Source organism: Salvelinus sp. IW2-2015, linkage group LG37 (genome assembly GCF_002910315.2).
Source record: "Salvelinus sp. IW2-2015 linkage group LG37, ASM291031v2, whole genome shotgun sequence".
NCBI lineage: Eukaryota > Metazoa > Chordata > Actinopteri > Salmoniformes > Salmonidae > Salvelinus > Salvelinus sp. IW2-2015.
This window is the reverse complement of record NC_036876.1, coordinates 12,736,396-12,750,044: the sequence shown is the minus strand read 5'-3', so window position 1 is coordinate 12,750,044 and position 13,649 is coordinate 12,736,396. Positions and strand designations below refer to the sequence as shown.

The 13,649-nt window shown below is 43.2% G+C and overlaps 1 protein-coding gene across 1 annotated transcript in view; it reads left to right on the top strand.

Moving 5' to 3' along the window:
- LOC111960200 (neurexin-2-like) overlaps positions 1-13,649 on the top strand; it is a 180,318-nt gene that overhangs the window by 54,212 nt on the left and 112,457 nt on the right. Inside the window, exon 2 of the mRNA XM_070437810.1 lies at positions 8,907-8,924. Coding sequence (XP_070293911.1) covers positions 8,907-8,924 — 18 coding nt within the window. The remainder of the gene's footprint in view (positions 1-8,906; positions 8,925-13,649) is intronic.

Below are 13,649 nucleotides of genomic sequence, written 5' to 3'. Positions count from 1 at the left end.
TGTCCGGGCTGCCCTTCAGTCCGGAGTTGCCCTCTATCTGAGCTACCTCTCTATCCTGAGCTACCTCTCTATCCTGAGCTATCCCTCTGTCCTGAGCTACCTCTCTGTCCTGAGCTACCTTGTCCCGGAGCTGTCCTTTATCTTGTGTTGCCCCTTAAATTAGGTGGGGGAAATAAGAGGGTGGTCATTCTAAGGGGAGACGTAAGCTGGGATTGACTTTCTAAGGGGGAGACGTAAGCTGGGATTGACTATGGTGGGGTGGGGACCTCGCCCAGAGCCTGAGCCACCACCGTGGTCAGATGCCCACCCAGACCCTCCCTAGACTTTTGGTGGTGCGTTCGGAGTACGCACCTTGAGGGGGGGGGGTTATGTCACGTTCCTGACCTGTTTTCTGTTAGTTTTGTATGTGTTAGTTGGTCAGGACGTGAGTTTGGGTGGGCAGTCTATGTTTTCTGTTTCTATGTTGGTGAATGGGTACCTAATATGGTTCTCAATTAGAGGCAGGTGGTTTTCATCTCCTCTTGATTGAGAATCATATTAAGGTAGGTAGTTTCACAGTGTTTGTTTGTGGGTGGTTGTCTCCTGTGTCTATGTTGCACCATACGGGACTGTTTTCGGTTTGTTTGTTTGTTTCGTTTTATGTAGTCATTTTTCCTGTTCGTGCGTTCTTCGAGTCACATGTAAGTTCTTACGTTCAGGTTTGTCTACTCCGTTTGTTGTTTTGTTTAGATTCAAGTGAAGTTCGTGTTTGTCGTCTTTACTTAAATAAATCATGTCAATCGCAACGCTGCATTTTGGTTTAATCCCTGCTCCTCCTCTTCGGATGAAGAGGAGGAGGAAAGCGTTAAGTGACACAATGTAACACCAGTGACGCAAGGTAACACCAGTGACGCAAGGTAACACCAGTGACGCAAGGTAACACCAGTGACGCAATGTAACACCAGTGACGCAATGTAACACCAGTGACACAATGTAACACCAGTGACACAATGTGAAACCAATGACAAACATAAGATTATTTCAAACACATTTGATCAAACAGTATATATCAATTCTTGTGCCATGTGACACATATTGTGTAGGCCTACTTAAACAGATAGTTCCTCTGAATTACGAAATGACATACTGGTTTCCTTACCGTGGAAGCAGTCTATGGACAAGGTCTGACAGCAACCAATGTGTCCATGTGCACGCATGTGTAAGCATGTGTGCGTGTGCGCGTGTCTCAGTGCGACTAACACTGCTGTCATCTACTTTGGCAGTGTGTCTCTAGCCAAAGTAAAGTCAAATAACCTTGGAGGGGCTTCTCTCCTCTTGAATTCTCAATTCTCTGTCTGACACACAGCTGGCCAAAATAGAATCCTTAAACTGTCTCCAGTAAAGAAGAGAGAAAGAATGAGTCACACAGCAGCATTAAAATAATAAGGTTTAGTATTTGAAGTTGAATTATAAGAAGGAGAACGTGGCAGGAGACTTAGACTTATTCAATTAAAGATCACTTGTTAGCCTTGTGTTGATTGTTAAAGTACAACTATGCTAGTATTATATTTCAAAACATTTAAGGGTGGGTTTTCATAGCCTTGTGGCTTAGTATTTATCTGTCTCCTTTGCCGATAGAAAGGGAGAACATTCATGGCTAACTCTATGCTTCTCTACGTGCCATCGTTTACTGGTAGCTCCATTTTGAAACCGTCAACCCTCAGTCTAGCACTTTCTTCTGAGTGGCTTTTGTTGTTGCAGGTCTCTGGTGGGCTTTGTGTGTGTGACCTACCATGGGGCTGTGCTGTGTTTGTGTGTGCCCTATTTGTATGTGTGCTGTTAGGGTATGTAGTGTTGGTGTGTGGCTGCCATGGGTTTGAACTCCCACAGTGAGGGTGGGCCTCAGTGCTTCTGCTCCTTAGCGGACCAAGGACTAAGAGCTTCTAGTGCTATTGTGTGTTATGCGTAGACTACAAGGTACTGCTGAACAATCACAGACCATGGATTTTTGGATGTGGCATATTTTCGTTAATTCAGTACAAGACATGGTGGCAAAAGCTTCTAACACATACCACCTCCTGCTGCCCCCACCCGCCATTACACCAGTGTGAGCAGTCATGGGTCGAGTTCCTGTCCAACTAAATTGCAGCAAATGCCAGATCTTACATCGCCTGGATAGGTGTTTAACATCAGCTAACCACATCATATGACATGGGTCGCGTTCCCCTGCTCAGATGTTGCATGCATCAACCAATGTTTGCGTGCCACGTCATTGGCTGTGACATCGACTGACAGATTGCTACAACATATGATGTAGTTAGCTGATACTTAAAATACATATCCAGGTGCTGTAAGATCTGGCATGCGTCATCAACGCCTGGGGAAAGGAACAGGATTGCCACAGCAACACCCTGTAGCCTTAAGTATAATGAATAGGGAAGTGAAATTGACACTTAACCCACCCCAAACCCCTCAAGATGCCACCACCTATGAAACATACAGTATATCTGGGAAAAATTCTGAGCTGTGGGGAAATATCATCTTTGGATGTTTACACAGGCAGCCCAATTCTGATATACAGTGGCAAGAAAAAGTATGTGAACCCTTTGAAATTACCTGGATTTCTGCATAAATTGGTCATCAAATTTGATCTGATCTTCATCTAAGTCACAACACTAGACAAACATAGTGTGCTTAAACTAATAACACACAAATCATTGTATTGTTCTTGCTTATATTGAATACATAATTTAAGCATTCACAGTGTAGGTTGGAAAAAGTATGTGAACCCCTAGGCTAATGACTTCTCCAAAAGCTAATTGGAGTCAGGGGTCAGCTAACCTGGTGTCCAATCAATGAGACGAGATTGGAGATGTTGGTAAGAGCTGCCTTGCCCTATAAAAAAACACTCATAAAATGTGAGTTTGCTATTCACAAGAAGCATTGCCTGATGTGAGCAGATGCCTCGAACTAAAGAGATCTCAGAAGACCTAAGATGAAGAAATGTTGACTTGCATAAAGCTGGAAAGGGTTACAAAAGTATCTCTTAAAGCCTTGATGTTCATCAGTCCACGGTAAGACAAATTGTCTATAAATGGAGAAAGTTCAGCACTGTTGCTACTCTCCCTAGGAGTAGCCGTCCTGCAAAGATGACTGCAAGAGCACAGCGCAGAATTCTCAATGAGGTGAAGAAGAATCCTAGAGTATCAGCTAAAGACTTTCAGAAATCATCTGGAACATGCTAACATCTCTGTTGACGAGTCTACGATACGTAAAACACTAAACAAGAATGGTGTTCATTGGAAGACACCACGGAAGAAGCCACTGCTGTCCAAAAAAAACATTGCTGCACGTCTGAAGTTTGCAAAAGTGTACCTGGATGTTCCACAGCGCTACTGGCAAAATATTCTGTAGACAGATGAAACTACAGTTGAGTTGTTTGGAAGGAACACACAACACCATGTGTGGAGAGAAAAAAAGGCACAGCACACCAACATCAAAACCTCATCCCAACTGTAAAGTATGGTGGAGGGAGCATCATGGTTTGGGGCTGCTTTGCTGCCTCAGGGCCTGGACAGCTTGCTATCATCAACAGAAAAATGTTAGGCTATCTGTCCGCCAATTGAAGCTCATCAGAAGTTGGGTGATGCACAGGACAACGACCCAAAACACAGAAGTAAATCAACATCAGAATTGCTTCAACAGAAGAAAATAATCCTTCTGGAGTGGCCCAGTCAGAGTCCTGACCTCAACCCGATTGAGATGCTGTGGCATGACCTCAATAGAGCAGTTCACACTAGACATCCCAAGAATATTGCTGAACTGAAACAGTTTAGTAAAGAGGAATGGTCCAAGAATCCTCCTGACCGTTGTGCAGGTCTGATCCACAACCACAGAAAATGTTTGGTTGAGGTTATTGCTGCCAAAGGAGGGTCAACCAGTTATTGAATCCAAGGGTACACATACTTTTCCCACCCTGCACTGTGAATGTTTACATGTTGTGTTCAACAAAGACATGAAAATGTATAATTGTTTGTGTGTTATTAGTTTAAGCAGACTGCGTTTGTCTATTGTTGTGACCTAGATGCAGATCAGATCAAATTTTATGACAAAATTATTCAGAAATCCAGGTTTTTCCAAAGGGTTCACATACTTTTTCTTACCACTGTATTTGTTTCACTAATTGGTCTTTTGACCAATCAGATCAGCTCAGAAAAAGATATGACGTGAAAAGATCTGATGTCATTGGCAAAATACTAATTAGTAGAAAAGATATCAGAATTTGGTTGTCTGTGTAAATGAGGCCTTGGTGATGCCAAACGTACTTCTGGATAAGAATTACTTTGGTAAGCTAGAACTGTGCTTATATGACTTGGTTCTTGACTTTCATCACCTGTTCATTGTGTGATTTCTATACTGTATAAAGTAGAAGAACAGTGATTGAGAGTCAACTATTTTCTTACAGACGTATTCCACTCTTCATAGTAAATTTAGCCCAGGCAGGACATACCTCTCTTTTTCCTCTAAAGCTTCTGGGAGAAAGGTTAAGAAAATCAAACTTCCCCCTCATAGGCTGACGTTTATAAAAAAAATTAACAGCCTGCTTCTGAATTCTGTTCACTTTGTGCCCAATGTCTGGCTTTCTGATTTTAATTTAGCCTTTTGCATTTGTTTTGTTTGTGGTGTTGTACACACTAATTTGGTTTGGGGAGTGAAAAAAGAAAGAAACATCTCAATTGAGTCCTATTGTCAAATCAAGTCTGGGCTCTGTTGTTCTAGCCATGTCCCCTTCTGACTCCCCCATTTCAAATGTCTGCTAGTAACCAGGTTCTCATCCAACCTTCATTCGAGTAAAGCACATGTCGGATACACATTGTCATGAACTGCCTGATGGAAGCATTCATGTTTTCGGTAAACTTTCCAAATGTCAACAAAACAAAATACGCTAGACATGGCGGGATCATTTTGTGTCGGTAAAAGGAATTATGGAGAATTGTCGGTGGACATGCTTTTATGCGCAAATATTCATATAATAACCGTCATACTGAGGTAAACTTGGGAGTCACACGATGACATGTTGTGTGGTCCTCCCACTACGACTCGTTGAAAGTGCATGAGCTTGATGTTCCGTCCAATAAATATTGAGGGTCTTTTTCTGGTGACACGATAATCGATGATTGACAAAAAACATTTTATCTTGCTCTTTTGTCCATAATAATCTCATCATGTAGGCGATACGTGTGCTCTAGCCAACAGAACGCAGACTGTGCTGTTGGCTAGACCCGCGTTCTGTTGGCTAGACCGCACTTGCCAATACCAGATGGGGCACACTCACTATATAACCTACATAACGCACTGTTTTTTGGTGCGAAAACCATCAGTAGTGGTGAAAATGCGATGGAAACCCATTTGACTGGTATTTCTCAAATCAAATCACATTTCATTTTTTATTCGGTACATGGGAATTTAACCACAAAAGGTATTTTTATGTGCACTACATCATCATGCACTGCCTTTTATCCGTAACAAGTCAATTTGATGGAAACACTGGTGGGAAAATGTGCATATGTTTTTATGAATAGAATGTTTCGAATATTCACATGAAAATCTGTCACCAATTGGATGAACACTTAGCTAGCGTGGAGGAGAAATAAAGCACTAGATATTTAAGTATCAAAAAGGAAAGCCAAAAAGGCTGGCAGATGACGGTACTGAGTCATTTCATCTTACTATCCAAGCGCATTATATACAGCTGGCAATACACTCATCTCCCCTGTCGACCGGTTTGTACCCTACAATGTTTCCATTCATGCTGCAAAAGCTTAAATTTCTTCCTTAACTTTCTTTAATGGCGAGAAGGCAGAACAAAAACAGGGAAAATATGCATACTTTCCCTATGAAGCACCATATCACGTTCAGCCAATCAGGTTGCAGCAGTCTGGTGTTTACCCCTGGCTGAAAGCGAATGTGCAACATCAGGAAGTAGCATTCCAAGGCATTAGCAAATGGAGCAGAATGCTTTGAGCTAGTATTTATCCATTACCTAATGGAACACACGGTAATATAGGCACAGCAGCATTGGTTAAGTCAAGACTAGCAGAAAATATTAATGGGGTAAAAGAGATAAATGCAGGGAAATTTGGGTTTTTCTGCTCTATTCTCCATAAATACTGTAAGGCTTAGCGTTTCCCTTCTTCCCTGTTCAATCCAGAATGTGTTCTCTACTCTCGTTCCAATGCCCAAGAGAGCCACAGAGTCATCCTGAGTCTATAAAACAGACCATAAACACAGCATTTTTTGTCAATTAATGATCTTAATCGTTTGGTGGAAGGAAGGCCTCTCGGGGGAGCATGCTATCGCCTCTCTGAGGAGAGAGAACGTCTAGCTCTGGTGTTGTGGGAACGGTATCATAAAAACATACACTATCTCACAGTCTCTAACCTGAAAATTGTAGTGCAATGTTCGTATATAGATTCAAAATCCAATGGAATGTCCAATCCCTAAAGGGCATAGACTTATCTACTCACAATGCATACACAGACGTGTTAGGAATGGTGTTCTGCTTGGCTTTTTATTTATCCCTTACTATTCTCAATGGGGGAACACAGCTTCCTAAAGTAAAAGCTTTTGTTTGACTATCTTCATCTTTTATTGTCAGATCCTTCACTTTCATTCCCAAATCAAATTCCCAGATATTCCCTAAGCAATGTTAACTCTGCCGTTTTGAAAAATAAAGCCTACTGAGGTTTGCTGCTCCATCCACTTTTGGACAGCGGGATACAGTCCACATTAACCATCTCTGAGGAACACTTTTAGACAGGCCCCATAATTACTTGAGAAATGAATCGTGGACTTGGAAAAAAGGGAGCCGTCTCTTTCATGCTCTGCCTGCTTTGAACACAGACTCAGAGGCTCTCGCCGAGTGTGTCTCTAAAAGATAGTCTAGTCAAGGCTAAGAACCATCCAAAACAGAGGGATGAGAGCAGAAGAAAGGGTGAGGGGAGGAGCAGGAGGAATGAGGAAGGACCGAACCCACGTCCGGAGATCATAACAATCATTACATTTGACAAACAAGGTCCTCACAGCTTATGGCCCGGGCTTAATCTCTGATGTGGAATCATGCCTCGCTCTCGATCTGCTAGCCGTGTCTGGGTTTGTTTGCTCTGTTGACTTCCTGCTTTACAGCCTATTGCAGTGGCATTGTGGGTGTTCTAATTGGAGAATCAATAGGGTGAGGCGATGGAGGTCTAAGGGCTGCTCTGGTGTCAAACGAGCGCATCGATTGCCTTTTTAAGCTGGAGTTGCCAGCCAGCCAACCCACCCAGGCTCTTTGTTGTGTTCGCAATGTATATGAAATATTATTCTTTGAGAAGACCTTGTACATATATGTCTGGGAAAATGAAATATACATGTACAGCCAATCATTGAATGGCACAGCAAAGGATGCATTTGAGAGAAGCCGCTCTGCGTAGATAGGAAACACGGCACGCATTACAGTATCGTAATTGTGGAACAGATCAAGCCAGCGTCGAACAGCTAGTGTCTGGCAAAGAAAGCCCACTAACTGACAACATTGGCTTGGATCAGGTCACAATTATTATAGTGGATGTAGGCAGACTGTGGAGAAAGCCTTTTGAGGAACGTGCACTTTGTGAATGAGACGAGCAGTGAGTGGCCTCGTTGTCAGAAGGCCGCTCACCGAGCAACCACGCCGGGGCCTGAATGGCGCGTTGCAGATACTTAAATGGCCACCGTGCCCGCCGTCGTGAAATCTGAATACTAAACGCGCCGGTAAACAGCACTTTCTGGTCGGCTCACCATACACTATACACCATACACCATACACCATACACCATACACCATACACCATACACTATACACTATACACCATACACCATACACTATACACTATACACTATACACTATACACTATACACTATACACCATACACCATACACCATACACTATACACTATACACTATACACTATACACTATACACTATACATGGAGTAAATACATGAAAAATACGTGGATTATACTTTTGTTTGATATTTCCCCAACTCCTTATTCCAGTTTGACCTCTTACCCTGTTCTAACTGCTATAGCGCTGACTCGAATGCAAATTCACAATCAAAATCCTTGACAGTTTCCCATAAATAGTAAAGGACAGCACAAGCACACAATGTACCAGGAAAAACAACTATGTTGAATATGATATAATAAACCGTCGCTAAGGCCCGGGCCCAGCAGTCTCAAGTAAAGTATGAAACTATTTAACTCTCCATAGGGTTTGATGCAGTAGGAGGCTAGAGGCTCCTTGCACGCATCTGTAGTGGATACATGATGATGATCCTAGATAAGCAGTGTGGTTATTTCCACTCTGACATTAAAGGAGCTAGTCTATGGTAGCCTGGGGGGAACTGTTTTAGCACAGGCTTCTCTCTCTCTCTAGATTATGAAACTGGAGAGAGATGCCTCTGTTCGGGTAGGTAGGTTCTTGTAACTGGGGTCACTGCTCTTGTAACAGAGTGGTTAAGATATTGCATCGAATTTCTCTGTCACCAGAACCTAAGCCTACTGTAATATTTGACATGCATTTTTGCAGTTGATCGTCTTACAATGGATGGATCCCACTGAAAGAGGGCCTCAGATTCCCAGTCTCACATTTCGGTTGTTTTTTCAAGCAATATACCTCAAGTCATGGGGGGAAATATAGGATTTAATTTGACCTGGATAGATCATTATAAATCAAATTGTGTTTTCTCTTCTTGCAAATGACCTCTTCTGTGACAGTGGATAACATCAGGATATGTCATTAATCTGTACATTGGAATTATGTCAGATGCTGTTTATCTAATCTATTTGTTTTCTCTCTCATTCTCTCCCTCTCTCTCCTTCCTGTCCTCATTGGGCCTCTATGAAGCAGAAGAGTATGCTGTCGAAGGTAAGGCTACTATTTTGCTCCTACAGACCTAAGATGGCTTCTTCTATGATTTTGTCGTCCATGTTGGATGCTCTACAATGCTGTCGTAGCCTCCTTCTTGGGAGCGGCATTGTCAGTGTGGTTGGACTGCGGTTATGGTGACTCCAGGGGGCCTAAATTACGCTGCTTTAAAAATGGAACCAAAGCTGTGATTTCTCTCAATTATACTTCCTATTCTTCATGAAGACACCTTATTTTCTTCCTTCCTTCGTTTGATTATTTTATTTTATCTATCTATACGTATGGATTCTCATGTGTGAAATGGTTGGCACTTCCGAAAGTGATGAGTGATTGAGCCTGGGAGTGAGAGTGCTATATGAATATCATCAGGTGCTAATGAGACGTTGAGGTGGAAGGTTTTCTAGTCCCCCTCCAGCCCCCTCCACTATCGTCTCCAGTGAGGGAGAGAGGGTAAGAGCCAGGGCTGCCAGTCAAGCCCCCTGGGGCTACATCATCCCCTGGAGCTTGTTGCTAGGCTAGCTCACAGCTCAGCTGAACGTACAGATGTAGGATATTAATTCGATCACCCTGCTGCAGGACAACTTTGTAATGTAAATGCAAATGTAAAATTGGAAAAATCTATCTACCCCTCGAAAATGTCCATTCATTATTATCCACATAATAACTTACATTTCCTGTTGCTGTAGGATTATTTTCCTGCTGTAGCAAACTGGTTCAAATCAAGATCCTACATATGTATAGGAAGATAAGCATTAGCTCCCTGTCTGTCTGGGCCTGCATGTCTTTTCCTAAGCAGTACCGGGTGAAATGAAGGAACATAAACCGGATCAGTCAGACAGAGGTAGTGCAGCAACGCGTTTACCGATGGCTCCCTAGACACAGCGTTCCAGAAGCGTTTGACTCTAGGCAGCCTAATCCGACCGTGACTCGCCACATGCGGTGAGTGCGAGGTTTGGGAGACGGGGACGGGGACGGGGAGGGAGGTGCCGTGTTTCCCCCTATCAGGAACGCTGCGTGATGGATTACTCCTCTCCCGGGCCGTGGTTAGTTCGCAGGGGAATCGCTATGGAAACACACCCCGCTCAAAGTTTTTCCCCAAAACATGAATTGAAGTTTCTGCAGTTGTTTTAATACCACTGCTGTATCTCGGAACCAGAGAGAATGAGTGCATGCTTCAGGTTGTCTTTTCTCCGTTGTTGCCGACAAACCCATGAACTCAGTTTGAATTGTGACCTGGGTTTGATATGCAGACAGAGTGAGCAGGGCTGTATAACAGACCCTCTTTGATGCTGACATTCTCCCGCTGCGTTTAAATCCAAGGATCACAAGCCTGTCTTCCTGTGTGTGTGTGTGCGTGTGTGTGCGAGCCTGCTTGGCGTGGCGGCAACCGCCCGTGACGACTGGGTCACATGTCGGAAGCGCTGAAGCCCTTGACGGAAAAATGTCAGGGTGGCGGTGGGGGTGGACAACGAGGGACTGCGACCGTTCGTTCCTACGTTCCCGGCTGATGCGCCCTGACGGCTCCTCACTCTAGTGCGGCCGCTCTCTGACCGTGCAAGGGGTTAGGAAGGGGAGGACAGCTCCCTCGCTGTGTGTTTGTGTGTCGGTGATCTTGATGCGGAGGAGCAGAGCGCTGACCCATGCTGCGATGGTGTGTGGCGGTCTGTTTCATGCCCCGGCCCCAGAGGGACTACCACAGCTCCCCGAGGGCCCTGGGGGCGGACGGCAGTGCTCAGCCCACCACAACTGCCTCTCAGAGAGGGATCAGGAGAGTAGCAGCGGGCCCAGCCAACCAGCCAGAGGGCCATGGGGGGCCTGGGTATCCATTAACATTCATCACACATCATAGCCAACAGAGACAGTATAGTCCCACTTCAGTGATTAAGCGAACAGCAGTCCGGAGTTTTTACAGCTAAGAGACTAGCTAGGAATGGAATGCCACAGGGTAGGGATTTTAAATTTGGTCTTGTCATTCCACATGCTCCTTAGAATTATTATATATTTTTTAACAGATTTTGGACCGTGCAGTCATTTTGTATTGGTCTAGGGATAATTGGCTTACTTTTTTATTATGGATGCTTTTGGGAGATTTAAATATGAAAATTGCCCTTGTCTGATGTCCTAGGTGTGTCCCAGATGCAAAGCTATTGGCTAATATAAAGGCGATTCTAATCTGCAGGCTTGTGGCTGTAGTACCCCTGGGTTTACAAAGCATTTGCACAAGCAGTGGGGATTTTAATGCCAAAAACTGCTCCGGGGTTGTCTATTTGTTCAGAGCTACCAATGTTTTCTTTGTCAAATAGCAGTAATAAGGTACACAATAAAATTCTAAAGTCTGAACTCTGACCCCATGTAAAGGGTATTTGTGTTTTCCCAAGTCATGGTGTTTTAATTAAGAAGTGAATACTGTAAGTACCCTCAGAGACGTGCATTGTGTATGAGGAGGACACGGATACTTTAGGTAGATATCTAATGGTTCAACGTCTCATTCGTGCCTGGAAGCCAGAATCCACTTTGCTCCTAGGTTTTTGTCCTATTTTTAGGGCTGTGGTCCGCCACTATCTTTGGTCCAATTAGTGACAGTGATTGTGCATTCAAAGGTTGCTGGAGATTGATGATACAGGAAGACCTTGAAAGTCCGGGGGACCGAGGTGCCCCTGGAACCCTGTTGGTTGGTTGGTCAGCTGCTCTGGCAGACAGTGGGGGCAACGATTGATGATCTGCAGTGTACACTGACCCGTTTTCACTGCTAAGCCAACCCCCACAACCCCCCTTTTCCTGGATTTGGCAGAGGAAATACCTCACTTACAGAGATAATTCAATAACAACCATCCTGTGTATATATACACTAAAACAGTCACAGTAATATAATATATATGTCATATAGCAGACACTTTTAGCCGAAGCGACTTACAGTCATGCCTGCATACATTTTACGTACAGTACCATTCAAAAGTTTGGACACACCTACTCATTCCAGGGTTTTTCTTTATTTTACTATTTTCTACATTGTAGAATAATAGTGAAGACATCACAACTATGAAATAACACATATGGAATCATGTAGAAGGCAAAAAAGTGTTTAACAAATCAAAATGTATTTTATATTTGAGATTCTTCAAAGTAGCGACCCTTTGCCTTGATGACAGCTTTGCACACTCTTGGCACTCTCTCAACCAGCTTCATGAGGTAGTAACCTGGAATGCATTTCAATTAACAGGTGTGCCTTGTTAAAAGTTAATTTGTGAGACAACGTCCATATTATGGCAAGAACAGCTCAAATAGGCAAAGAGAAATGACAGTCCATCATTACTTTAAGACATTAAGGTCAGTCAATCCGGAAAATGTCAAGAACTTTTACGTTTCTTCAAGTGCAGTTGCAAAAACCATCAAGCGCTATGATGAAACTGGCTCTCATGTGGACCACCACAGGAAAGGAAGACCCAGAGTTACCTCTGCTGCAGAGGATAAGTTCATTAGCGTTACCAGCCTCAGAAATTTCAGCCCAAATAATTGCTTCACAGAGTTGAAGTAACAGACACATCTCACATCTCAACTGTTCAGAGGAGACTGTGTGATTCAGGGCTTCATGGTCGATTTGCTGCAAAGAAACCACTACTAAAGGACACCAATAAGAAGAAGAGACTTGCTTGGGCCAAGAAACACAAGCAGTGGACTTTAGACTGGTGTAAATCTGTCCTTTGGTCTGATGAGTCCAAATTGGAGATTTTGGTTCCAACAGCCGTGTCTTTGTGAGACGCGTAGTACGTTAACGGATGATCTCCGCATGTGTGGTTCCCACCGTGAAGCATGGAGGAGAAGGTGTTATGGTTTGGGGTTGCTTTGCTGGTGACACTGTCAGTGATTTATTTAGAATTCAAGGCACACTCAACCAGCTTGGCTATCACAGTATTCTGCAGCATCGTGCTATCCCATCTGGTTTGCGCTTAGTGGGACCATCATTTGTTTTTCAACAGGACAATGACCCAACATGATTCCATATGTGTTATTTCATAGTTTTGATGTCTTCACTATTTTTCTACAATGTAGAAAATAGTTTTAAAAAATAAATAAAAATTGAATGAATAGGTGTGTGCAAACTTTTGACTGGTACTGTATGCGTGGTCCTGGGAATCAAACCCACTACCCTGCCATTACAAGTGGGCCGGTATTCATCTCAGAAAGACCATTAACATGTCTTTTAACAGACATGCTCTAATTTGAACGCTGAAGAAACAGTATACGTTTACATTTCTGCTTTAGATATCTCTGTAGTTTTTTTCTGAGCATCATGCCATAGTATACCCATTGTCAGACAAAGCCAAACACACATTGAGACAGAGACCGTTCAAGTCATACAGAATCACAGTAAATCCACAGCTAGGATGCAGTCTCTACAAGTTCCCCAGTTATCTGTTTGGAGCTGAGGAACGTGCCAAGCGGATCCCAATACTCTATCTGATCTTAATCAATTTGATTAAAGCTAATGATATTTTCTTTTCTGGGACATCCAGGCCCAGAGTTAATCTATAAGCTTTGGGAGAGAAAAAAAATCCAGCAACAAAATAGGAGTTTGATGTTTGGTGGAGATATGGGATTATAGGTTGAGTGGGGACTGTACTGTAGTTATGGGAGATCAGTCTGGATGATCCAAACCAGATTATGGATTTTGTACTTATTGCAGAGAAAATATATAAAAAATTGGACAGAAACTCCAATGTTTCC